The 26,656-nt window shown below is 45.8% G+C and overlaps 1 protein-coding gene across 2 annotated transcripts in view; it reads left to right on the top strand.

The window, feature by feature from the left end:
* Positions 1 to 26,656, top strand: part of LOC126523860 (cholesterol 7-desaturase nvd-like) — an 84,230-nt gene that overhangs the window by 4,744 nt on the left and 52,830 nt on the right. The window contains exons 2-5 of one of the 2 annotated variants that reach the window (XM_072285720.1): positions 1,898 to 2,060; positions 2,381 to 2,507; positions 15,741 to 15,929; positions 16,309 to 16,730. In XM_072285720.1, the coding sequence (XP_072141821.1) occupies positions 1,898 to 2,060; positions 2,381 to 2,507; positions 15,741 to 15,929; positions 16,309 to 16,730 (901 nt within the window). Of the gene's footprint in view, positions 1 to 1,897; positions 2,061 to 2,380; positions 2,508 to 8,632; positions 8,781 to 15,740; positions 15,930 to 16,308; positions 16,731 to 26,656 lie in introns of those variants that run through there. The other variant, XM_072285721.1, reaches the window with a different exon arrangement.

The following is a 26,656-nucleotide window of genomic DNA, read 5'->3' as shown; positions in this document are numbered from 1 at the left end:
AACGGACAATGTGAAATATGGCCACGAGGTAAGGTAAAAGAAGACTCCTATGTCTCCTGACAAGGCCTTCACCTCGGACTTACGTGTCTGACAGCTGGAACAAAATCATTACAAACATGATGGATACAATAATAATTACAGTACTCATTACGCAGGTATGCAAACAAGAATGAACATAAAAACACTGGAACACGATTGTTAGTGAAAAAGATTATACAATCTCTAACAGTGCATGTATCAATAATTGGACAAGCATTCCACAGAGGAGTAATACGTCAAATTAGCCATTCAGTATGAATCACCGAGGTATTTCTCAGCATTGTATGAGACGTCATGGAAAAGCTATTGTAGGTTAAAGCGAGGCAGGAGAAGTTGCTTTAAAAAAAAAAAAGGCATAGATGCGTTTTCATTTGCGAGTTTGATTAAGGGTGGGTATGCATTACGCTACAGTTAGTACTTGGTCTTGACCCCGTTAGTGAAATAGTGTGTAGGTTGTATACCACATCTCTGTTTAAATATTTATTTGAAAAGGCGGCATAATTGTGTTTAACTTCACGGAAAAGTCATTGTGGCTAAGCGAAACTTATACAACTGTGAAGATGGTAATATGTTTAGGGTTTCGTACAATGAATTTGTCGATGAGGACGGATGAGAAGCAACCAATTTAAGCTTCTTTGTTTGGAGAAGAAAGACTGTAAGAATCTATAATGCTGCACGTTCCCTAGAGTAGGTGATGACATGTTACGTGAGAGTGGATAAATGAAAGATATAGTGGTTTCCTAACACGTAACGGCAAAAAATTATTTGACTGAATAACATACCAAAAGATCTAGATAACTTAGCACCAATATATTAAGTTCAGACCGACTGAGGTCAAACCTAGAAAGGACTCCCAGAAATCGACAAGAGTCTACGGGTGGTATTACAGAATTGTTGATGCTCTATTTTGTGTCATGAAAGAGCGAAGTATTTTTCGGACGAAATATTATGTGCTGTGTTTCGTGTACATTTAAGTTAATCTCATTTACATTAAGCCAGGTGTTAGCATCTGCTCTAATGTGTTAAGATCTCACCAGAAAAGTACATGACGCACATGGCAATGGCAGGAGTTAAAGGAATATTAGTGATATTATTAATGTATAAAAAAAAAGCAAAGGACCCAGAATTGATCCCTGTCGGACCCCAAAGTTTATATTGCCCAAACCTGACTGAAATTCGTGAAGCTGTGCGCATTGCATTCTACCTTCAAGGTAGTTCTCTATTAGTGCAAGCGCCAACACACAGATAGCATATGTCGTTAACTTTTGAAACAAGATTTGGTGTTTGATCGAGTCATCGGCTTTTCGGAAATCAAGAAAAATTCCCACTGTAAAAAGTCGCTGTTCAAAGTTACTAAATACGTTTTCTTTTATCTGCAGTAGTGCAGGTTCCACCGATTTTTCAGACTAAAGGCCAAACTGGTGTTCAGAGATAATATATTTAACTTTTATGAATTGATACAATCGTGTGTAAATAACACGTTCTGCGATTTCTTTTAAAGCGGCAATACCGATATTGGTCGACAATTATTGAGGGCATTTTTACTACCGCCTTTAAATACGATTTCCTCAGGCAACTTTCATTCGGTCAGGGAACGTGACCGTCACCAGCATTCTGTCAGAAATATAAGTTGGTGGTACCGGAGATATAACAGATATCTGCTTTGATAGGTAGCACGCTGATATTATCGTAACCGAACGAGCAAGCGTCTTTCAGTACGTACTACGGTGAGTGCTATTTCTTCTGATGTTGGCGCCAAAGCAAAGATTCGCTGCAGTTCGTAGGAATGTACGAACTAGAAGATTTTGAGGCTGCTGCTATTTTGATGGGTTTATTGCAATTTATGCGTAATTTTCAGGAACGCAACGGTCAGCGGTGAAAGAACGGAACTTCACCTTCACATGCCAGAGATTAGCATACAATGCACGGTCTACGATCAATGTCTGGGGCTTGTTGTTGCCGTAGCAGCCGGCGCTATCCTTTGGAAAATCATGATGTCCAAGAGTAGCCTCACAAAAAAGGTGAGAAAGACGACAAATCTGTTTTATTAAATTTGTTAGGTCCACGAAATGTGCAAGAACACATACCTCAGATAGTCGCTGATGCCGGCCGTAATCCTACGTATTTAGAAAAAAGAATGGACAGCAAAGATGACAGAAACAAGTGTTGACGTATGAATAGGCTCGTTGCATTGTGACCTTGAAACCAGACAAACCTTCAACTTCAGCAAAACATCGCAGAATAATCACCTAAAGGACACTTTGTCAGCAGCATAATGAGTGTAACAATGACTTGTTTATTATGCACGGAATCAATAAAACATATGTAATACTTTTTTCAGCCACATAAACCAAAATCACGGAGGCTGCTGTCTGGGGCTCTTCCGCCAGTTTTTCCAAATGGTTGGATTCCAGTGCTTGAGTCGACGGAACTTGTTGTAGGAAAAATCGAATCAGTCAGCGCCTTAGGTAAGTTTCCCTTATCCTACAATTTCTGACTGACTCGAAGTGCCTAAAGCTCAAGATATTCAAGATCAAGGTATTCCATCTACACATGTGCGAGAAATTCCATAAACTCATTACGTCGCTTAGCACTCTCCTATCGCATTGTCGCACATTGATTAAAACTTTCAGTTGTCCCGACTGCGTTTGCACACTACTACAATATATATATATATATATATATATATATATATAAATCTAGATGTGCTATCGGAGGAACTAGAGGGCAGTAAATACGATATAATAGGGCTCAGTGAAGTGAGGTGGCCAAAAGAAGAATATACAGTGCTAAAAAGCGAGCACGTCCTGTGCTACCGGGGCTTAGCGGAGAGACGAGAACTAGGAGTCGGATTCCTGATTAATGCGGATATGGTGGTAACATACAGGAACTCTATAGCATTAACGAGAGGGTGGCAGGTCTTGTTGTGAAACTTAATAAGAGGTAAAAATTGAAGGTTGTACAGGTCTACGCCCCTACATCCAGTCATCATGACCAGGAAGTCTAAAGCTTCTATGAAGACGTGGAATCGGCGATGGGTAAAGTCAAAACAAAATACACTATACTTATGGGCGACTTCAATGCCAAGGTAGACAAGAAGCGGGCTGGAGACAAGGCAGTGGGGAAATATGGCATAGGCACTAGGAATAGCAGGGGAGAGTTAGTAGTTTGCGGAAAAGAATAATATGCGGATAATGAATACCGTCTTCCGGAAGCGGGATAGCCGAAAGTGGACATGGAGGAGCCCGAATGGCGAGACTAGAAATGAAATAGACCTTATACTCTAGGCTAACCCTGGCATCATACAAGATGTGGACGTGCTCGGCAAGGCGCGCTGCAGTGACCATAGGATGGTAAGAACTCGAATTAGCCTATACCTGAGAAGGGAACGGAGGAAATTTGTACATAAGAAGCCGATCAATGAGTTAGCGGTAAGAGGCAAAATAGAGGAATTCCGGATCAAGCTACGGAACAGTTATTCGGCTTTAACTCGGGAAGTGGACTTGAGTGTTGAAACAGTGAACGACAATGTTATGGGTATCATTAAGGAGTGTGCAATAGAAGTCGGTGGTAACTCCGCTAGACAGGATACCAGTAAGCTGTAGCAGGAGACGAAAGATCTGATCAAGAAACGCTAATGTATGAAACATCTAACCCTACAGCTAGAATAGAACAGGCAGAACTTTCCAAGGTAATCAACAAGCATAAGACAGCTGACATAAGGAAGTATAATGTGGATAGAATTGAACAGGCTCTCAGGAACGGAGGAAGCCTAAAAGCAGTGAAGAAGAAACTAGGAATTGGCAAGAATCAGACGTATGCGTTAAGAGACAAGGCTGGCAATATCATTACTAATATGGATGAGATAGTCCAAGTGGCTGAGGAATTCTATACAGATTTATACAGTACCATTGGCACATACGAAGATAATGGAAGAGAGAATAGTCTAGAGGAATTCGATATCTCACAGGTAACGCCGGAAGACGTAAAGAAAGCCTTGGGAGACATGCAAAGGGGGAAGGCAGTTGGGGAGGATTAGGTAACAGCAGATTTGTTAAAGAATGGCGGGCAGATTGTTCTAGAGAAACTGGCCACCCTGTATACGCAATGCCTCATGACTTCGAGCGTACCGGAATCTTGGAAAAACACTAACATAATCCCAATACATAAGAAAGGGGACGCCAAAGACTTGAAAAATTATAGACCGATCAGCTTACGGTCCGTTGCCTACAAAGTATTTACTAAGGTAATTGCAAATAGAATCAGGAACACCTTAGACTTCCGTCGACCAAAGGAGCAGGCAGGATTCCGTAAAGGCTACTCAACAATAGACCAGATTCACACTATCAATCAGGTGATAGAAAAATGTGCGGAATATAACCAACCTTTATATATAGCTTTCATTGATTACAAGAAAGCGTTTGATTCAGTCGAAACCTCAGCAGTCATGGAGGCATTGCGGAATCAGGGTGTAGACGAGCCGTATGAAAAAATACTGAAAAATACCTATAGCGGCTCCACAGCTACCGTAGTCCTCCATAAAGAAAGCAACAAAATCCCAGTAAAGAAAGGCGTCAGGCAGGGAGATAAGATCTCTCCAATGCTATTCACAGCGTGTTTATAGGAGATATTCAGAGACCTACATTGGGAAGAATTGAGGATAAGAGTTAATGGAGAATACCTTAGTAACTTGCGATTCGCTGATGATATTGCCTTGCTTAGTAACTCAGGGGACCAATTGCAATGCATGCTCGTTGACCTGGAGAGGCAAAGCAGAAGGGTGGGTCTAAAAATTTATCTGCAGTAAACTAAAGTAATGTTTAACAGTCTTGGAAGAGAACAGCGTTTTGCGATAGGTAGCAAGGCACTGGAAGTGGTAAGGGAATACGTCTACTTAGGGCAGGTAGTGACTGCGGATCCGGATCATGAGATTGAAATAATCAGAAGAATAAGAATGGGCTGGGGTGCGTTTGGCAGGCATTCTCAGATCGTGAACAGCAGGTTGCCATTATCCCTCAAGAGAAAAGTGTATAATAGCTGTGTCTTACCAGTACGTACGTAGGGGGCAGAAACCGGGAGGCTTACGGAAAGGATTCTACTTAAGTTGAGGGCGACGAACGAGATGTGAAAAGAAGAATGATGGGTGTAACGCTAAGAGGTTAGAAAAGAACAAATTAGGTGTGGGAACAAACGCGAGTTAATGACGTCTTAGTTAAATCAAGAAAAAGAATTGGGCATGGGCAGGACATGTAATGAAGAGGGAAGATAAACGATGGTCATTAAGGGTTACGGGCTGGATTTCAAGGGAAGGGAAGCGTAACAGGGGGCGGCAGAAACATAGGTTGGCGGATGAGATTAAGAAGTTTGCAGGGACAACATGGCCACAATTATTACGTGACCGGGGTAGTTGAAGAAGTATCGGAGATGCCTTTGCCCTGCAGTGGGCGTAACCAGGCTGTAGATGATTATATATATATATATATATATAAGTCACATCAACACGTATGCTTATATTTCACGAGTATCTTATGTGCCATCCCAGTACACGTACGCGCTCAAATTAAACGTGCGTCGGCTTTTCTACATGAGCCATCTAAGATTCCAGAATTATCGCTGGCACCGCGCCTATTACTATACAATTCGCGCAGCGCATACAATCAGATCACAGAAGGCTCGGTGACAACGGATAGAACCATCGATACCGTTCGAAGAAGTTCCGATATTCATGCAGGTGCGTTCTGCACTGAAAGACAAACAAGTACACGTGGGAATATATATATATATTGACACGTGTACGTGTTTGTCTTTAGCGGGCGACCACGTATCACCGCCAAGCAAATGTTATCGCACAGCGCGGGACGCGCCTGCATGTATGGAAAGTTTCTGGAATATTATCAATGGTTCCATCCCCTGTCTGTGACTGAACCTTGCGTAATCTGATTGCGTGTATGCGCGACGCTATTAATGTAAAACTTTGTGGAACACACGCAGGTCCCAGCGATTACTCTGGAACGTTCGACGACTGATGTATGAAAGCCGACGCGCTTGACCGGCTGTTCAGATTTTGACGATCTCCGACTGTGTTCGCCGCTGTCGCCGTTCTTTAAGTGTAGCCTGTTTTTGTGGGCACAGGTTCGCCCAGGTGATCGCTTACGCTAGCTGGTCGCTGTCAAAAGCGGAAGGCAATTATTCTACGACTGGAAAGGAATGTCTCGCCATCGTTTGGGCTACAACGAAATTTCGCCCTTACGTATATGCCAGGCCATTCAAAGTCATCAGCGACCATCACGCGTTGTGTTGGCTAGCGAATTTAAAGGCTCCTTCAGGACAACTGGCGCGGTGGAGCCTCAGACTACAAGAATACGACATCACTGTAACCTACACGTCCGGACGAAAACGGTCCGATGCCGATTGCCTGTCAAGCGCCCCTTGACCCGCCGCTGCTAAAGGACGATGAAGACAAAGGGTTCTTTGGAATAATACGCACGGAAGACTTCTCTGAACTGCAACGAGCAGACCCGGAGCTATAAGGCCTCGTCGAGTATTTGGAAGGGCACACCGACGTTGTCCCTAGGGCATTTAAGTGAGGATTAGCTTCGTTCTCACTTCAAAACAACATACTAGTAAAGAAGAACTTCTCACCAGTCCGCGCCGACTACCTCCTCGTTCAGTCAGCGCTGCGTCCAGAAGTACTGCACGCCCTGCATGACGATCCGACCGCTGGGCACCTTGGATTCTCCCGGACGCTATCGAGGATACAGGAAAGGTATTACCGGCCGCGCCTGATCACGGACGTTGCCCGTTACGTTTCCAGCTCTTTCATGAAAAGTGAAGAGGTTTGATTGCTAGCACGCCCAGCATGCTAGTCCAGGTTATTTCAGTGGTAAACAAAATTATACACACAGGTCATGCGACACACGCATAACTCATACACATCAAAGAACATGCATAATTACAGTATCTCCCTGAGGCCTGTATCTTAGGTAAGTTAAAAGCGCCCTCGCAGATCGGGGACGCGCAGGCTGCGGTATACTCTGTGATCAAGTGCAACTGTACTGTAGTTATAGTTCGAACATACTGAAAGGTATATTTAGTGCGCTCCATTAGGACCATAGAGTTTCCTACAATTACTGGAGGGATTTATGGCGCTGTGATCGTTTGACCACCATGGGAATGATGAGTAATACATGAATTTGTCTGATCTTCGTGTTTAGGTTTAGAAGTTCTTGTGGCTTCGTTTATTGCTGTTTTTGTGGGCCTAAAGTGAACGAAACTAAAAAAAAATATACTTTTTCAATACAAAAGGTGATAAGTCTCTGCAAGCATAATCGCAGCTGCAGCGGTTCCGCTTGTGCATGCATTCGTGGCATACTTATTTCAATATCGGACTTCTATGCTAGATGCCCTGTGTTCAAATTCTGCTGTCTGACAACTTTAATAATGTGTACTTCATTATTTATAACGCAGTACTTTCTTTAAAATGACCACTTTGCAGAGACACGAAGCCGTTAAAGCCAGAAGGACCAAGTTTAGGCAAATCCATATACTACACATAATTCGCATGCTGGCTGAACTATCCTGCTTGCAGCTCCCGTAGACACCAGCGCCGCAGTTTCCTTTAGTAATTGTGTGAAACTCTATGATTAGGATGACCTTTGGGGGTGAAAAAAATTTACCGATGATTGCGATACTTCCTAATGCGAAATTTGAACGCAGCTGTATATGTGTTTGGTTTAGCGATATATTGGTTGGCGCGGACAATCTCATCATGCGGCACGTTGCAAACGAGCTAAGAGTGGTGCGACTGCATGCGTCACTAATCGGGAGAACCCGAGAGGCAGCGCGCGGTGGACGCGTGGCCGCGATTCAGAATGCACAGCTGCGGCTTTCCATAGGAAGGTCCCGACGCTGGTCCGGGTTCGGCCGCAGCGCTTTTTACGGCGAGCCTCGCATAGTCCCGGTGCAGTGCCGTTCCTGCTTCTGCAGCCGCCGCAGACAGACTTCCGTTCATGCAGCGCTTTGTTTTGACGCGCTCGCCGCATGCCTTATCGATGACATCATTGGTGAACAGACGACACGCGCTACTCCGGCGCTATCTCGGAGCGATCGTCGCCGCAGAAAGCCCCCATGCACAATAGCAGTAAAACGAGCGCGGCGCGGCGCCGGCGTTCAAACGCAGCTGCGGCAGAGCAGCCACACCAACTGGCGGCGAGCCGCTGCGGCAGTCACGTGACAGCATGAAAATATCGCCGCGTCTTTGTAGGTGCAAGATGTCTCGTGCTTTTTTTTTCTTGCTTTTTGGAATAGCTGCGATTGAACAAGAGGGGACACTCGACAAAAACTGGCAACAGCAAACACGTCACGTCTAGTGTTGATCCCATCCGTTAGCTGACGCGAGCACCGAAAAAAAAATGAATTTAGACGTTTTATTTTTTTTAAATTCTTTTCCGCTAAAAATTAAAAAGTTTTGAGTAAAAATTAACTTATAATTTGAGGCTTATTTTTGTTGCGTCACCTAGCAACAAGCTAGCGGCACGCCAAACACGCTAAACATTTGCGCCATATGCATGCGTCATGCGCCAGACACGCCACCTTAGCGAGCCAGGCCGGCTGCGCATGTGAAGTTCGCCTGTTGGGCGACCAGTTTCTTTTGGACGTGGCTTGCTTGTTGGGCTCCCGTTGTATTCTTGCGCTTTTTGTGCACTTCGACATCCCGCCACTGCACTATTGGACTAGGAAAGGTAAGAAATATTGTTTGACGATCTGCTACGCATTTCAAGCTATTTAGGGTTTTACGGCAGGCAACCGAGACTTGTGACGCAGTTAGCGAAAAGCAGTTCGGGCGTGTAGCGCAGTTCGTTTCGCATGTACTGAATATTGCTGGGACAAGTTCGTGGCGCTTTCTCTGACCCCGAACATTATCGTAATTAATTTTGCTAGTTACGTTTTGGGACACTATTGAAGTACGCTCGCCGCTCCTGACGTTGTGACGCAGTTAAAGAAAAGCAGCTCGGTCGTGGTGAGAAAGTAAGTTTGGCGTGCACTGAATCTCAGTGGGACAAGTTTGTGACGGTTTTGTTACCCCGCAACAACATATGCATTCTTTCGGTACTGTTGTAATCGCACCGCTGGCCCGAGTTGTTGGGGTCTCGGTGCTGACGCCCGTTATTGCCAATGGGTCGCAAGCCCCAAGGGTAGCGTTGGCCTGGCGGCCTGGGGCACTGGAAGCATCCGAAGGTCCCGGCAAAGCATGAGAAGACTGGTAACAGAACAACTGGTTTATTCTAACATAGCAAAAGAGCGGCCGGTCAGGTCGACCGGAGTGGAGAGACGGGAGAGCACGTAACTCAACAGTACAAATCGGAGCCTCTGCCCTGGCGTCCGGGGGCAGCTGCTCTTATACTCTCGGCGTCGCGGTCCAAAAGGGAAGGAGGGAAGGTCACGGGATGAAGGTCACGGGACGGCGCAGCAGGGGCCCACGACGGCGCGAGCGGTTGAGCCGAGAGACCCCCAGGCCCCTCATTCGGGGAACTCCGCTCCCCGGCTGCCGCGCTTTGACAAGCGAGGGCACACACACACACACGCACACACGAAGACACGTGGCACTGAAACACGCCTGGACACGCTTGGCGGGTAGGCGTTGCGGCGTCGTTGAACGGGCCAAAATGTCCGCCGCTTTGAACAAAGCCCCGGCGTCCGTTGCATCCGCGCCGGCATTACCGCGCGTTGTAGGCGAAACGTAACAGACCGCCCCGCCGGGGGAAGGAGATCCCGATGGTCAGGGGACTGCATCCGCTGTCCGGAGGGATGTCGCTCGATGATGCTCATAACCGAAGTCGGGCGTCCTTTGGCGTTTCTTGAGCGCAGCGCACAGAGAAGCCCTCGTTCTCACGTTCAGGTGCCCACACGACACTGCAAAGTGACTTCGGGAGAGTTGACATTTTTGTTCTCGTTTCCGGCCAGCGTTAGAACCACGCCTGAAAGTCAACCGCTCAGTCAGCAAGCACGGCACAACCCTCACTAAGCCCTGCCAGGCTCTTTCCCCTTTTATACTGCTGCCTAGTTCCTCACAGTAGTTTAGCAGCACTCAGAACGCGTCCACAAATCGGAAAAATTGCACTAAAAAGCACATCATCACTTTGAAACACTATACAAAAGCAATAAGTTAAAAATCCTGCCTCAGGAAGAAAAACATCAGTAACAAGCAATTTTGAGGCTGATTTTCACGTTAGGGGCTTCGACTTAAGCCATCGGCGTTACCGTTGAGACTCCCCTTTTTGTAACGCACCTCAAAGGAATATTGTTGCAAAGCGAGGCTCCAGCGCAGGAGGCGGCCATTTTTGGGAGAGATGGTCTGCAGCCATTTGAGAGGGCAGTGATCCGTCTCAATGATAAACCTCGAGCCAGCTAGGTAACATGACAATTTCTGAACGGCCCACACGATACACGCACACTCTTTCTCGGTGGCGCTATACGCCTGCTCACGACTGGTCAGCTTACGACTAGCATACAGGACGGGGTGTTCTACTTCTCCATTTTACCGTTGGCACAGTACAACGCCCATGCCTCGCTCACTAGCATCACACTGAACAACGAACCCTTTTGTGTAGTCGGGCGATCGTAGCACAGGTTGGCTTGTTAGGGCGCTCTTTAGGGCGCTAAAAGCTCTTTCCTTCGTCTCATCCCAGACGACTGTTTGCGGCTCTGTCTTTCTTAGAGCATCCGTCAAGGGAGCCGCGATATCAGAGTACCTGGGGATGTACCTCTGATAGTAGCCGGCGACACCTAAGAACGACCGAATATCGGTCTTCGTGCGCGGTTGCGGGAAGTCTCGCACAGCGGCCACCTTTATTTCAGAGGGGCGGCGACGACCCCGACCAATCACGTGTCCGAGGTAGACAACCTCTGCCTGTGCTAACTGGCACTTGGGAGCCTTGACTGTCAAGCCCGCATCGCGCAGGCGGGTTAGCACTGCCCGCAAGTGGGCCATATGCTCAGGCCAGGATGCGGAGAATATCGCTACGTCGTCTAGATACGGTAAAGCGAATTCTTGCTGTCCCCGCAACACTTTATCCATGAGGCTTGAAAAGCAGTATGGCGCGTTCTTCAAACCAAAACTCAAAACTTTAGGACGGAATGTCCCCATTGGTGAAATGAACGCCGCACACCTACTAGCCTCTTCTGTAAGTGGAACCTGCCAATAACCCCTGACAAGATCTAGGGTGGAAATAAACTGAGCGCTACTCACTCTCTCAAGGCGCTCCTCGATGTTAGGGATCGGATAAATTTGATCCTTAGTGATGGAATTAAGCCTGCGGTAGTCGACGCAAGGACGAGGTTCCTTGCCCGGTACCTCAACTAAAATCAAAGGGGAGGTATAATCACTCTCACCCGCTTCAATAACACCGAGCTGTAGCATTTTCTTTACCTCAGCCTCCATAATATCGCTCTGGCGGGGTGACACCCGGTACGCCTTGGATCGTACTGGCTCTGGGGAGGTAAGTTCTATGTCATGAGTAAGGACAGAAGTCCTACCAGGCCTCTCAGAGAACAGACCTTGAAACTCTTGTAAGAGCTGGTGTAGTTCTGTTTTCTGCTCAGGCGACAGCGATGCTTTACTTATTAAGTCACTAATGACTTGATCGGCGTCTTTCCTGTTTGTCACTGAGCCTAGTCCCGGAAGCTCGACCGGAAGCTCTTCTAACTTTCCCGCATCGGGAATTTCCTCTCCAGTATCTGGTGCCTTTAACGCTACAGGCTCAATTTTATCCCGTTCGGGCGTGCTCTGAATACTAGCTTGCTGCGCCTCTGACCCTTTCTCATCGTTCAACAACGTCGGTCCCGCATCTACCGCCTTTGCAGCGAGCTCCCGAACCTTCGATCTGGTTAAGGCCTGAACGCTAGCCCCACCAAACAAAAGCCCCTTCTCGCGCAGGAGGTGATCGGACCTGTTTGAAAATAAGTATGGGTACTGGGGGGGCAGCATAGATGACACTGCGGCCTCCGTCTCAAGTGCTCCGAAAGGTCCTTCAATAAGCACTTTTGCTACCGGCAGACACACGCTATGAGCTTCCACTGCTTGCTTGATCCATGCGCACTCGCCCGTGAACATATCGGGTTCTACGTAAGAGGGGTGAACTACATCCATTGTAGCTGCGGTATCGCGAAGCACTCGGCACTCTTTCCCGTTCACGAGGAGGTCTCGCATGTAAGGCTCGAGAAGCTTGATGTTCTCTTCAGTGCTGCCTAATGAAAAAAACACGACTTTTGGTTTTGTTTCTGGGCACTGCGCCGAAAAGTGACCCGGCTTCTGGCACGTATAACACAGGCGCGCTTGCCTCGCCTCGAACCGCTTTCTGCGTTCGGCTTCGGCTGCCGCCGTCTCCTTACGTTCGGTCGGACACTGCGCCGAAAAGTGACCCGGCTTCTGGCACGTATAACAAACGCGCGCTTGCCTCGTCTCGAACCGCTTTCTGCGTTCGGCTTCGGTTGCCGCCGTCTCCTTACGTTCGGTTGGACTGCTTTCACTCGCATCCGCACTACGTGTATCCCCCTTTGCTCTCATGGGTGTGAACTTCGGCCTCTCAAACTTGGAGCCAAATTCACCCTTTTGACCGTCCTTAGCTCCACGAGCCCGACGCGTCACAAACTCCTCGGCTAACTCAGCGGCTCTAGCCACCGTACTAACGTCTGGCCTATCCAAGACCCAGTACCGCACGTTCTCAGGTAACCGACTATAAAACTGTTCTAGCCCGAAACACTGCAGAACTTTCTCGTGGTCACCAAACGCTTTCTCTTCTTTGAGCCACTCCTGCATGTTTGACATTAGCCTGTAGGCAAACTCTGTATACGACTCACTTCTGCCTTTCTCATTTTCCCGGAACTTCCGACGGAACGCCTCCGCTGACAGCCGGTACTTTTTTAGCAGACTCGATTTCACTTTGTCGAAATCCTCTGCCTCCTCTCTCTCCAAGCGAGCGACTACGTCGGCCGCCTCGCCGGGTAGCAAAGTGAGCAAGCGCTGTGGCCACGTTTCCCGAGAGAACCCCTGCTTCTCGCACGTTCGCTCAAAGTTAACCAGGAACAAACCAATGTCCTCTCCAAGCTTAAACGGCCGCATCAGGTCAGTCATTTTGAACAATACTCGTTCTCCTGCACCGTGTGCCTGACTTCCATTACGAGCGCGTTCTATCTCTACCTCGAGACGCTTCATTTCCAACGCGTGTTGACGGTCGCGCTCTTCTTTTTCTTTCTCTTTTTGTTCTTTAAGTTCACGCTCCTGTCTTTTTGCCGTCTCCCTCTCCTCAATGGTCTCAAGGCATTCCGACAGCTCGTCATCCTCAGCTTCTAACTCAAGAATAGCCCTTAGCAGTTCTGGTTTTCTGAGTTTGTCTGAGACATCCAGACCCAACTCTCTTGCAAGCTCCAGCAATTTCGGTTTGCGCAACGACTTCAAATCCATGGCTGCTCTGAATGCTGCTTTCTCTACTGCCTACTATTGTCTTGCCGCAAACTAACCCGGTAGCAACGACAACCACAATTACCAGCTCTGTTTCTAACACTAACAAAAGCCTGGCAAAACTCAGAAGAAGAAAGTCCCGCACTCACCAAACCTTGCAGCCAAGACTTCAGCGCAGTCGTTCCGCTGCAGGCAACCAGTCATCACACAGGGCTCGTTGCACTGCTCCCGGATGGTCGTTGTGCTGCTCAGCATACAGTCAACCGCATCTCTTCGCTGCTGGCCTCCGTTGTCGCGATCTCACCGCTGGCAACCAGATGTTGTAATCGCACCGCTGGCCCGAGTTGTTGGGGTCTCGGTGCTGACGCCCGTTATTGCCAATGGGTCGCAAGCCCCAAGGGTAGCGTTGGCCTGGCGGCCTGGGGCACTGGAAGCATCCGAAGGTCCCGGCAAAGCATGAGAAGACTGGTAACAGAACAACTGGTTTATTCTAACATAGCAAAAGAGCGGCCGGTCAGGTCGACCGGAGTGGAGAGACGGGAGAGCACGTAACTCAACAGTACAAATCGGAGCCTCTGCCCTGGCGTCCGGGGGCAGCTGCTCTTATACTACGCATTTCAAGCTATTTAGGGTTTTACGGCAGGCAACCGAGACTTGTGACGCAGTTAGCGAAAAGCAGTTCGGGCGTGTAGCGCAGTTCGTTTCGCATGTACTGAATATTGCTGGGACAAGTTCGTGGCGCTTTCTCTGACCCCGAACATTATCGTAATTAATTTTGCTAGTTACGTTTTGGGACACTATTGAAGTACGCTCGCCGCTCCTGACGTTGTGACGCAGTTAAAGAAAAGCAGCTCGGTCGTGGTGAGAAAGTAAGTTTGGCGTGCACTGAATCTCAGTGGGACAAGTTTGTGACGGTTTTGTTACCCCGCAACAACATATGCATTCTTTCGGTACTCACGCTAGCGAAAACGCGACGAGCCAGGAGTGATAATACCGTAGTGCGCTGCTTTTGCGCCGGCAGAACGCGCAAAATATAACGTCGATGAGCTCAAATAGAGCACATGCAACAATTGAAGCAGACAGTATTTGTGCCATCTGCATTGTAGCTGTTTTAAAATGTAGATCACCATTGTAAACCTATACGCCCATGATCTATGAACAAAAGTAACGGACCTGTATAGGAAGTTTGGTGAGCCGATTCATACTCGCATATGTTTAATTTTGAAAGTTACCGTAAAAGCGACAGCAACAGTAGAGTGGGTTCGTTTACCAGCTCGCTCACAACGTACACATTGTATGATTTACCTCCACGGCTCACAAGAGAGCTGCTAAGAAGCTTTAGGGGAAGGAAATATGCTTTCGTTATCTCACTGCAACAAATGAAAGCCTTTGACGCCCCTACGCGGTCAGCGCAAGCAGTGAGAAAGGTAATTAAATGCAGCCATGCGCTACATGGGTACATAAGAGGTGCATATCGTAGTCGTCCTGTAGATATGGAGGAAAAGAGAACTACGCACGACATAAATATCCCAGGGCGACATTCCCACTAGTCCAGTGCATGCATTGCTGGCGCGTGGAAGCTATCGCCGTTCGATTTACATCAGTGGATCGTATAGGAACTGCAGTACCACTTCTTGAAGGCACGAACAAATTATTCTGCGACAACCGTTTCGTGCCTTCTCCGACAACGCTATGACGGGCGCCAACTTCCAACTAATTTTATGCAGAACGAGAAATTATGGGAAAGTGAGACATCCAACCAATCGCTGCAATTGGATGAACTATTGGATGAAGTGCACAACTATTATGTCAAACTCTTGCCTTTGCTTCGAGTTGACAAATTCGACTTCGCTCTGCCATCTGCTAGCCTCCTGGTTAGCTCAGATGGTAGAACGGCTGCGCCGGAAAGGCGGTGGTCCTGGGTTCGAGTCCCAGACCAGGACGAATTTTCTTCAACTGCGAGGTTTTTGTTTCGAGGAACCCATATGTGTTTTCTTTGTAGCAATTGCTACGACTGGCTGTATGTCTCATTTTCCCTTAATTACTTATCTCCACGCTGTGGGTTTCCGCCCAACTATCACGTCAGAACGAGAAATTCTTTATAACTACAGCCAGTTCACGTGATCACAGTGAACATGCTACAGCGTACTCTGGACAAACAAGGATAAATAACAACAAAAGTGAACGAAATGAACCGATAGTTTGCATTAATATTTACGCACGCAATGTGGATTTTCCGCAGGTCAGGAATTCGTCGCAGTCCGATGTGAGGACGGAACGGCGCGCGTATTCGACGCATACTGCCCACATTTGGGCGCCCACCTGGGAATGATGGGCCGTGTGGCGGGAGACATCATCGAGTGTCCTTTCCACGGATGGAAGTTTGATTGTAAAAGCGGATCTTGCACCCACGTGCCGTACTTCGCCAAAGGTGAGTGGGCGTGGTAAACTTTAAGAGCTGATGATTTCACACAACATTGGTTGAAGGGTTCATTCGGCCAGTTCGCAAACTACCAAAGTCCTGCGTGCACTAAATATCTCCCAGCAAGATGGACGGAGCCACTGGTTATTGTTCTCAGCAGCGAGCGCATTAAATCGTTCGAATTTAGCGTCAATACAACACAGTACTGTGTCATATGTGTTTCTACCGGCAAGACTATCTATTATCTCCACTCTGTAAAGCATTCATTCACACAGTTCTCATTGCAATGCGCCTCCTAACGATGAGCATTTTAAGCCGATGAGCATCCTAGCGATGAGCCGCGATGAGCATTTTAAGCCGCAATGAATGATCTCGTTCCTTCCTGCAGCCCCTTCTTTCGCCAAGGTGAATGTCTGGATGTCTAAGGAACTCCTCGGCCTGGTGTTCGTATGGTACCACGCAGACGGCAAGGCACCCTCATGGGACGTACCAGAGGATATATTGAGCCGCACTCTGGAGTCGAAGTCTACGGGTCGATTCGAGCACTCGGTGCACTGCCACATCCAGGACATAGCTGAGAATGGTGCCGACTCGGGTCACTTCAACAAGGTCCACAAGGCGAGCAGCTTGGTCAACGGCACCGAGTTCGAGAAGAACATGGGCGAGTCGTGGAAGGGCCGCCTTTTCCAGCACCAATGGGTGGCTACATGGAGCCCAAACAAGCACGAGGCTATGGTGGTCATTGAGGCCTTCATATCTATCCTCGGCTGGAAGCCCGACTATCTGCGTCATCAAGTCGAGGCTCGCCAGGTACATCCAAACAACGACCCGCCGTGGTTGCTCAGTGGCTATGGTGTTGGGCTGCTGAGCACGAGGTCGCGGGATCGAATCCCGGCCACGGCGGCCGCATTTCGATGGGGGCGAAATGCGAAAACACCCGTGTGCTTAGATTTAGGTGCACGTTAAAGAACCCCAGGTGGTCAAAATTTCCGGAGTCCTCCACTACGGCGTGCCTCATAATCAGAAAGTGGTTTTGGCACGTAAAACCCCAAATATTATTATTATTATTACATCCAAACACACTGAGTTTCTCCTCTTTTCAGACATTACGTTTGGGTTAGAACCTGCCAGCTCGTTTTGTTAGAAATAATGCGAAATGTGGATTGAACAGGACATTTTGCGGTGGAACGGCCCGTTTACTTCATAGTGCCGCCTAGTAGAGCAGATCAACATGTTGGACAAATATGTAATCGTTTTGTTATCTTATAAGGATCCTGAGTAGACTAATTTTTTCTAACGCCAAGGACCAGTAAGCACGTGGATGACTTGGACATAATTGTCTTGGGCTGATCGCCTTAATCATCCCATCAAGGCGATAGCTATGAACTCTTTGCAGTTGAGTTGTGTATGTGTGTGGGGGGGGGGGCATGGTTAGACGAACAGCTGGATACTTTATCGTGATTAATCATGAGAGGTGACGCTTGCTTTCAGTTCAAGTAACCTGGTACCTAGTACTAAACTGTTACGTACATTACTAAACGGCTAAACGGTAGCCTAGCCCCTAGAGCTCCTGAAAAGTGGCACAAATTGATGGTGTGCGGCGACTTCTAGGTGATATGCTATAGATTTTTTTTTGTATTCGTAACAATGGCTTTTTCAGGTTGCTACACAGCGCTTATAGGAGAACTTTTGATGGTTAGTACAGGACGTTCATAGCAGATTATGTGCGCGATATCTTGAAGTCAGGAGAGAGGAGCGTTTTACTTGTCGTTGTCGAGATCGATGTGCCATCCTGCGTCTCATCTCCCACCTCAATCATGGTGACGGTCACTTGTCGTGCTCTATCTCCGGAAACGCCGCCAACTACTTTCCCGCACCAACCGTGCTTCTCCCTCCGGTCGTCGAGTCATACGCTCGAGCACGCGCCACCGTGTGCGCTCTGATTGGCCTCCCCGTGACTAAGCACCTCTATTCTGGAAAGTAGCGACACCCTCCTTTGCGCGCGCTGCGCACGGTACGCTTTTTCTGCCAGCGGCTGCCGGGCGCTGCGGAAGAATCAGTGTGCGCGCTTGTTGTTCCAGCCATTTGAAGCGTTACTGTGGTATTAATCGCCCAATGACTCTGGCGTGATTGCGGTAAATTTATGATAGGTCATGCTGGCCAATATTTTCGAAAAAGACTCTGCGATGAACTAGTGGAAGCACTCTAGATAAAGTTAGACGCACCTAAATATCCTTACGTGCATTGATTGCGAAAGCATCATGGCACTTCCGCGCGATATTTCTTGCGTTGTTTGTGGAGGCAGTGGCGTGTTTGGGTATGGCGTGTCTGGGCGTGTCAACTATATTGACGTCCGTACTATTTCGACATCCAGGTTACGTGTCATTGTCATATGATGTCTTCACTTGGTCATGTGACCTTGCAACTTATGGTCCTTACTTGGTGACGTGACTGTCACATGACGGGATCCCTTTGTCATGAGCTCGAATTGGACAAAGTAACTTTAGAGGGTTGGCCAGTTCGGTTTTTAACGTGGGTCAACTCGATTTTCGAATTGAGCAGCGTAAATTTTAGGGGTGGGCCACCAAATTTTATGGGTGGGCCAAGTAAATTTTGAGTGGGCAAGGTCGGCTTTGAACGTGGGTCAAATAAATTTTTTTCGAATTGGGGAAAGTCAATTCGTGGGGTGGGTCACCCAAATTTGGGGGGTGAGCCAAGTCAATTTTAGGAGTGGCCCAGGTCTGTTTTAAACGCGGGTCAACTCAATTTTCAAATTGGGCAAAGTCAATTGTTTAGGTGTGGGCCTGCCGGCTTTATTTGACATTGAAACGGGTTGCCATCACCTATTCACGTGGGTTTTCGTACGATCGGATGTTAACGCTGGACGGATGCCGGATTTTTCACTTCATGGGGCATATCAAATATCAAATGTTTTCTTAACAATATGCGACCTGGGTGACAGAGTATTCGTATAAAATATGTACAACATCGTTAGAATCTTGTGATACCCGACGATTGGCGCACACGAGGATATTCTCAAATGACAAGTCTGGATCTCCATTAGAATTAAACAACTACAGACCAGTTTCCCTAACATCCACAATTTGTAAGCTGTATGAACATATTATATTTAAGGCGATTATGATACATCTAGAAAATAACCAACTGTTTCCTAACAATCAACATGGCTTCAGGTGTGGTCTGTCCACTACAACTCAGCTAGTCGAAATAACCAACGATTTCGTAAATTCACTAAATATGACGAGTCAAATTGACGCAGTCTTTAGACTTTTCTAAAGCGCTTGATGTTGTTCCGCATGATGACGTAGTAACTAAACTGTATGCTATTGGTATTGAACACAACATTGTTCGCTGGATAACATGCCACTTAGCTTCATGGAAGCAATACGTGGCTGTTAAGAGGAAGCTTTAGCTCGGGCCCAACTACGACGTGGCTTATTCAAATGCATGTAAAACGCAAAAACGTTTTTCTGTGATAACCTCCGGACCGATTTTAATGAAATTTGCTGCATTTGAGAGATAAAGTTAAATTCTAGTGCCTGCTGAAAGTGGAATTTCCATTTAGGGCCTGAATTTTGTGAAAGATTTTCAAAAATTCGCGTTTGAAAATAATAGATACACGAAATTTACAGATTAATACCTATGCATCAAGGACACATGTCGCGGTTCTGTAAACGCCACCCATTAGAGTATTCAAAGCGGGCAAATAGCATGTCATTTTTTATCCTACATGAATTTGTTACTTCGTGTACAAAGGTTCTGCAAAAGCTGTATTCTAATATTACTAATTTTTTTTAGATTCCTGTGCGACATATATCAATTTTGTCCGCTTAAGATGTACTGTTAGATACAATTCACGGAATTGTGATATCGTTTTTTATTGCCAAGTTAAAGTTGTAAACTTGATAGTTTCATTTTCTGAAAATTTTTGATTTTCGCCGATTCTTAATGAAAAATTAATGACCTAAATAAAGAATTCGAGACCAGCAGTCCCTAGATTTTAAGGTTTCCTTTTAAATGCAAACAACCTCGTCAAATTTGGTGCAGTGGTTGCCGAGAAAAACGAATTCTCCTTTTATATGTATTTAGATAAGAGCATCCGAGCTAAAGCTTCCTCTTAATGACTGCATCTCTGGTACACCAGATGTACACTCAGGAGTACCACAAGGGTCGGTGCTCGGTCCACTGTTGTTTTTGTTTTATACAAATGATATATATTTGAGTCCAACGAGCTGTAAAGATCTGACTTCTTACGGACGATTGTGTTGCTTATACCAGCATAAATCAACACTGTCCAAGTCTGACTTAATAGTGCATTGCATACAATCAGAACATATTGTGTGACAAATGGGGCTTGAAGCTCAATACTACGAAAACGGCGAGCATAAAATTTAGTAACAAAAAAAAGCTTTTAGAACGAGCTTACACCATTACATATGCTTATGTTAAAAAAACTCTGCAAGTGAATTATTTGGGTCTTACACTCATAAGTAACTTAAGTTGGGTACCCCATACAGATAATCGTTGTAGTAACGCAGTGAAAAAACTAGTATTTTTCAAATGGAAGCTACCTCATGCGTCACCCGCTGTAAAGTTAACAGCAAACAAAGCTCTCATCAGGACAAAATTATAATATGCGGACCAAATCTGGAGCCCTTATCAACAATATTTAATTACAAAATTAGAAAGGGTACAGAAATTAGCCTGATGTTTATCTATTCCACCTATTCGTGCTTCTCGAGCCCATCTCCTTCACGATCTAGGGCAAAGATGAAAAAAAAAACGCGGTCATCATAGGGTGGTGTCCAGATTGAAATTTATCTATCGGCTTTACCATGGTCACGTTAAAATACCGCGTCAAGGTCACATAACCGAGCCGTCCATGCGCTTTGACCGTACACCGTCTAATAAGAATGAACTGGATATTATAGTTAAGCTCTCAAACATTCAGATTTATGTAACAGCTGTCAAACAAACATGTCCATCTTTGGGAATATGAAATATTCAGCTTAGGAACTGATGCTTCCCACATTTGTTGGCACATGTAGTCCTGGCTGCTAAGTTAATGTCAGTGCGCAATGATTGTAACACCAGCTGAGGTGTGATAAAGAGAGGTAGATATCACCTGAGGGAGACAAAGACAAGTGCAGAAGGGAAGGCATGTTGGCTATATAAGGCGTCAATGAATTTGGGAAAGGCATGGTCAAGTGCCAACCCATGACTGGGTTTCAGTGCAATTGTCCCGACTGTCATCGGACACTTAAATCTGTGAGATTCCCTTGTCCATTCCTTAGCAGTGCCTGGTGTGAGGCAGCCATGCCAGCTGAGTAAGCACACTGAGCGCGAGTAACAAACTCCTTCCAAAAAAAAACTTTGCATGAATCCTTGTATGTGTCAGTGGTGTATGCTAGTTGCAGTTTGTTCTCTTTACATTAGAACATATGTTCGTGTGCCATTTATGCCACCGTTTCTTCCTTGTGGCATAAGAAGCGCCTCTGACTCTCATGACTTGCTTCCCAAGGCGTTTAATAACACAAGCTACTGTGTCATGGTAACATGTTTGGTCTTACCTCTTATTGGGGTCCGTCTGTTGTATTGTGGAGGTGGGTAGTCCCTACGGACACGATCCAAATAGGAGGGGGATCTTGTGCTCTGGCTGGTTGGGTCCAGCTGATTTTCCATTACTGGCAGCTCTTGAGGGAAAAAATAGTGCCAATTGTTAGTTACAATGGCAGTGCATTACTTAAAGATTACACTGTACTAACGATTCAATATGTATGCTGGGCAAGGTAAGATAAGTTCGGCCAGGCATGTCCGGCGACCATTTGTATTTTGAATGAAAATGCTATATTTGGCTGCAAAGTGGCAAGACAGTACTCAATCTTGGCTTTGCGCCAAAAAGATATGGAAGCTCGCAGTCAGGCAGAAGCACCTCCTGCAAGTTTCACTTAGCTGGCAATGAAGTTCGTGTGGCTATGGCTCTAAAAATATGAGTCAGTACCATTGATTCTTGCTAATTATTACACTGTACGACTGCTGTGATGGGGGGAAAAATCACGAACATGGAACATTGCAAAACATTGGCCAGTCAGTTATATGACTGACACACAGAGTCCGCATGTGCTCGTGGTTACAGGTCATGTTCTTTTGCGAGACGAGATTCCTCCAGGATAGTTACTCTTGACAAAACCACATTTTAGGGCGAATTCACTTGGCACAAATAAAGGAATTTCAAAAGCCTGTGGGTAAACAAATTGCATTTCTAGAACATCTCTGGTCTCTTGTTTCTGCTGTGGCAATAAGGCCAGGAACCGCTCCACAAACTGACCCTGCGGGTGCTCTTGGGCTAGGTTGCCAGACAAGAAGCATGCTCTGGTACAAACAGGAGCATTTCTGGGATATCTGTCTCCGCTATACAATCATATGGAATAGTCCAATTCAATGGCAGTTCAAGTAGTCTATGGCAGGTAGGCATTGTTCTCGCATCCTCTCCCCTGTATGTCAAATGAACTGAACACAGGGCATGCTCTTAAGGCTTGATATGAAGAGCAAAAGCTCCAAGCCATGTGACAATGCCCCACCCCTCTGTCGCTACACCCATGCAGATTTTGCTATTCCTGAACATCATTCTGGTACACCTGACATGCTGTATATTTGTATTGAACGGGCAGTGTTAGTGCGAAAATGTAGCGGCATGTTATTCTTTAACCCCTTACTTGCCAGTGACGAGATGACTTACCACCACACGGAGCATATTCTGAAGCTGATGCTGAGTTAACTTGTGAACTATTGCAATTTAGGCAAAAAGGCTAATAAAAAATTTAGCAGAACTTTCAGAAAGAGCACAATATATGCAGGTCCTTAAAATATTACATGCTTCTACAAATATTTCTTGAAATTTGTCACGGCATTAGGGGTTAAGGGGGACGTAGGTACTCACCATCCCATTTTTTTTTCTGTTAGACGAATAAACTTGTAGGAAGTATTTAATCGTGTGTGCTGATTACAAATGTGCAATTATATATTTTTTTCTAAACTAATCTACACAAAGTGCAAATTTGGGATGTGATGGGGAAAAAATGCGGCTTTAACAGACAGACCCAAGGTTAGGTAGGAATATTCCTGCATGTTCAATAGGTCCTACGTCAATTTTTAATGTCTGTATCAATTTTAGGTAAAGGTATAAACTTGTATAGCACAATTTTGCAAATGTGCCTTTTAGTTGATTTCTACAAGATTTTTAACGTTGCATTGTGCTGAGGCACTGTATTTTGTTAGCATGCACTTTCTGACTCGCTGAGTGACTGAAACGGGCAAAATACAACCGAGTGAATAGAATGAGTAGTAAGGGGACTGTGCCACTCCCAAAATTAGAGAAAAAACCAAAAACACAGCGAAGTGTGCACAAATGTACATTTCACGCTACAAAACATGCTAGCTTTCTTTTGAAGCAGCATTAGGGTTCATTTTTGGCTGCAAAGATGCTCCTTCATATGAGACTAAGATGCCTTGGCTATGGCGAACAGTTCTGGCATTACGAACAGAGCAAAATGGGCCATTTATTGTGGTCCTTATGGGCAAAGCTAAACGTTTCGTAGGATACATTGTTGTATATTTCAAGAACACCCTTTTGGCCTAGTTTTTAGCCAGCAGGTGGCACCATTATATGTAGATTAGTAATCATGTTGTTTTTTTCTGTCTCCAAGATAGATATCCTTAAGACTGATGGCAGTAGCATTTTTTGATGTTACTAAACAAAATATCTGCTCACAGATATATAGCCAATTCCAAAGATAGGTGCCACCTTCAAGGCATTGTTACCTATATTATGTTTTCGTCCAAGTTTCTACAAAACGGCAGGCGAAGGGCTGCGCTCCGTGCACATATTTGTATTTGAGTAGCCTCTGAATAGCACCACAACATATTACGCAGGAACTTAGTAGTAAGCATATGTGACACAGATCTAAGAACCACGCATGGACTTGGGTCCTGCTGTCGTGTGTGGAGACCCAGAAACTTATCCTCCGTGGTCCGGGATCTGTGTTTTTCATGCAAGCAGTAATTGCGGCGCTCGAACTTTGACAAGGTAAAGAATTTTTTATGCATCTGCTGTTTGAAAACCTAATTTCATGGACATATTTGATTTATACCTACACTGTTGCAAACTACATTTGTTTACATGGTAGCAAAATTTTGTTGCAGTTTGTTGTGAAATAACCCTGTGACAAAAGGTTTATTCAGAACATTGTTCACTCACCTCTCAGTGGTGGCCATGTGGTCGTGCATCGTCGAGCATTCTCTCGATTCTCTGTCGTGACTGCCCGGTCATGAACTATGAAAGATTACCATCGTGAGTGCACAAATGATATCATTTGAATGTTGTACTGTTATATGTTAAACTACCATTCTGCCACAAAAATAGCCAAGGGAATGCCAAACGTCTTGTAATCTCTTTTTGTAAAGAGGTTGCTGCTGCTCCTTGGTAAGAAGTGTCAGCTTGTATGAATAAAAATGGGAAACGATGTTCTGCTTCTGATCATTACAAGTTGTGTGCCAACTTAACCTGGTAGCTCACTTTTTTTTGCAATAGCACGTAAAATGCACTGCTGAGTCACCTTGAATCCTACACCTATGATACTGTACCTTGCAAAAAACAGAAACTAAAGCACCTGCAAACCCCCTGTTCTTCTCACAGATTACATAACAAAGGCCTATACTTTGGCAGTCTCTTGGTGCTGTGAGGTAGCATACAAGGGTTTATTGTCAGGTTGTCAGTTCCTAAGCTGGCTCTTGCAATTAGTACTGCATTCAACATGTAGTGGTGGTATGTTGAATGCAAACTATAAATTTTTTATGACTGAATTTTACTGAAACGCTTTACTAAGATTTAAAAAAAAACCAAAAGTGTTATGTTATCAGACAAGTGAGCCGAGAGAATTTCGGGTGCATGTAGAAAAATGAACATTCTGTGTCCAATTTGCTTATGAGAGCCAAATCAGTCTTGTAAACTGACGTGATGAACCCCAAGTGCATGGCCGCAAGGAAAGCGTGCTAGAGTGGCACAAGTATCATCGTCAGCCTGGTTACGCCCACTGCAGGGCAAAGGCCTTTCCCACACCTCTCCAACTACCCCGGTCATGTACTAATTGTGGCCATGTTGTTCCTGCAAACTTCTTAATGTCATCCACCCACCTAACTTTCTGTCGCCCCCTGCTGCGCTTCCCTTCCCTTGGAATCCAGTCCGTAACCCTTACTACCATCCGTTATCTTTCCTCCTCATTACATGTCCGGCCCATGCCCATTTCTTTTTCTTGATTTCAAATAGGATGTCATTTACCCGCGTTTGTTCCCTCACCCAATCTGCTGTTTTCTTGTCCCATAACGTTACACCTATCATTCTTCTTTCCACAGCTCGTTGCGTCGTCCTCAGTTTAAGCAGAACCCTTTTCGTAAGCCTCCAGGTTTCTTCCCCGTTGGTGAGTATACTGGTAAGACACAGCTATTATACACTTTTCTCTTGAGGGATAATGGCAACCTGCTGTTCGTGATCTTAGAATGCCTGCCAAACGCGCCCCAGCCCATTCTTATTCTTTTGATTATTTCCGTATCATGATCCGGATCCGCGGTCACTACCTGCCCTAAGTAGATGTATTACCTTACCACTTCCAGTGCCTCGCTACTTATAGAAAACTGCTGTTCTCTTCCGAGACCGTTAAACATTACTTTTTTCTGCAGATTAATTTTTAGACCCACTCTTCTGCTTTGCCTCTCCAGCTCAGTGAGCATGCATTGCAGGTCCCCTGAGTTACTAAGCAAGACAATATCATCAGTGAATCGCAAGTTACTAAAATATTCTCCATTACCTCTTATCCCCAATTCTTGCCGATCCAGGTCTCTGAATACCTCCTGTAAACACGCTGTGAATAGCATTGAAGAGATCGTATCTCCCTGCCTGACGCCTTTCTTTATTGGGATTATGTTGCTTTCTTTATGTAGGACTACGGTGGCTGCGCAGCCACTATAGATATTTTTCAGTTTTTTTACATGCGGCTCGTCTATACCTGATTCCGTAATGCCTCCATGATTGCTGAGGTTTCGACAGAATCAAGCGCTTTCTCGTAATCAGTGAAAGCTATATATAAGGGTTGGTTATATACCGCACATTTCTCTATCACCTGATTGATAGTGTGAATACGGTCTATTGTTGAGTAGCCTTTACGGAATTCTGCCTGGTCCTTTGGTTGACAAAAGTCTAAGGTGTTCCTGATTCTATGTGGGATTACCTTAGTAAATACTGTGTAGGCTACGGACAGTAAGCTGATCGGTCTATAATTTTTCTAGTCTTTGGCGACCCCTTTCTTATGGATTAGTATTATGTTAGCGTTCTTCCAAGGTTACGATACACTCCAGGTCATGAGGCATTGCGTATACAGGGTGGCCAGTTTTTCTAGAACAAGCTGCCCACCATCCTTCAACAAATCTGCTGTTACCTGATCCTCCCCAGCTGCCTTCCACTTTTGCACAGCTTCCAAGGGTTTCTTTACTTCTTCCGGCATTACTTGTGGGATTTCAAATTCTTCTAGACTATTCTATCTTCCATTGTCGTTGTGGGTGCCACTGGTATTGTATAAATCTCTATAGAACTACTCAGCCACTTGAACTATCTGATCCAAATTAGTGATGATATTGACGGCTTTGTCTCTTAACGCATACAT

This window comes from Dermacentor andersoni, unplaced genomic scaffold (genome assembly GCF_023375885.2).
Source record: "Dermacentor andersoni unplaced genomic scaffold, qqDerAnde1_hic_scaffold ctg00000039.1, whole genome shotgun sequence".
NCBI classification, from domain to species: Eukaryota; Metazoa; Arthropoda; class Arachnida; order Ixodida; family Ixodidae; genus Dermacentor; species Dermacentor andersoni.
This window is presented reverse-complemented; position numbering and strand designations above follow the sequence as displayed.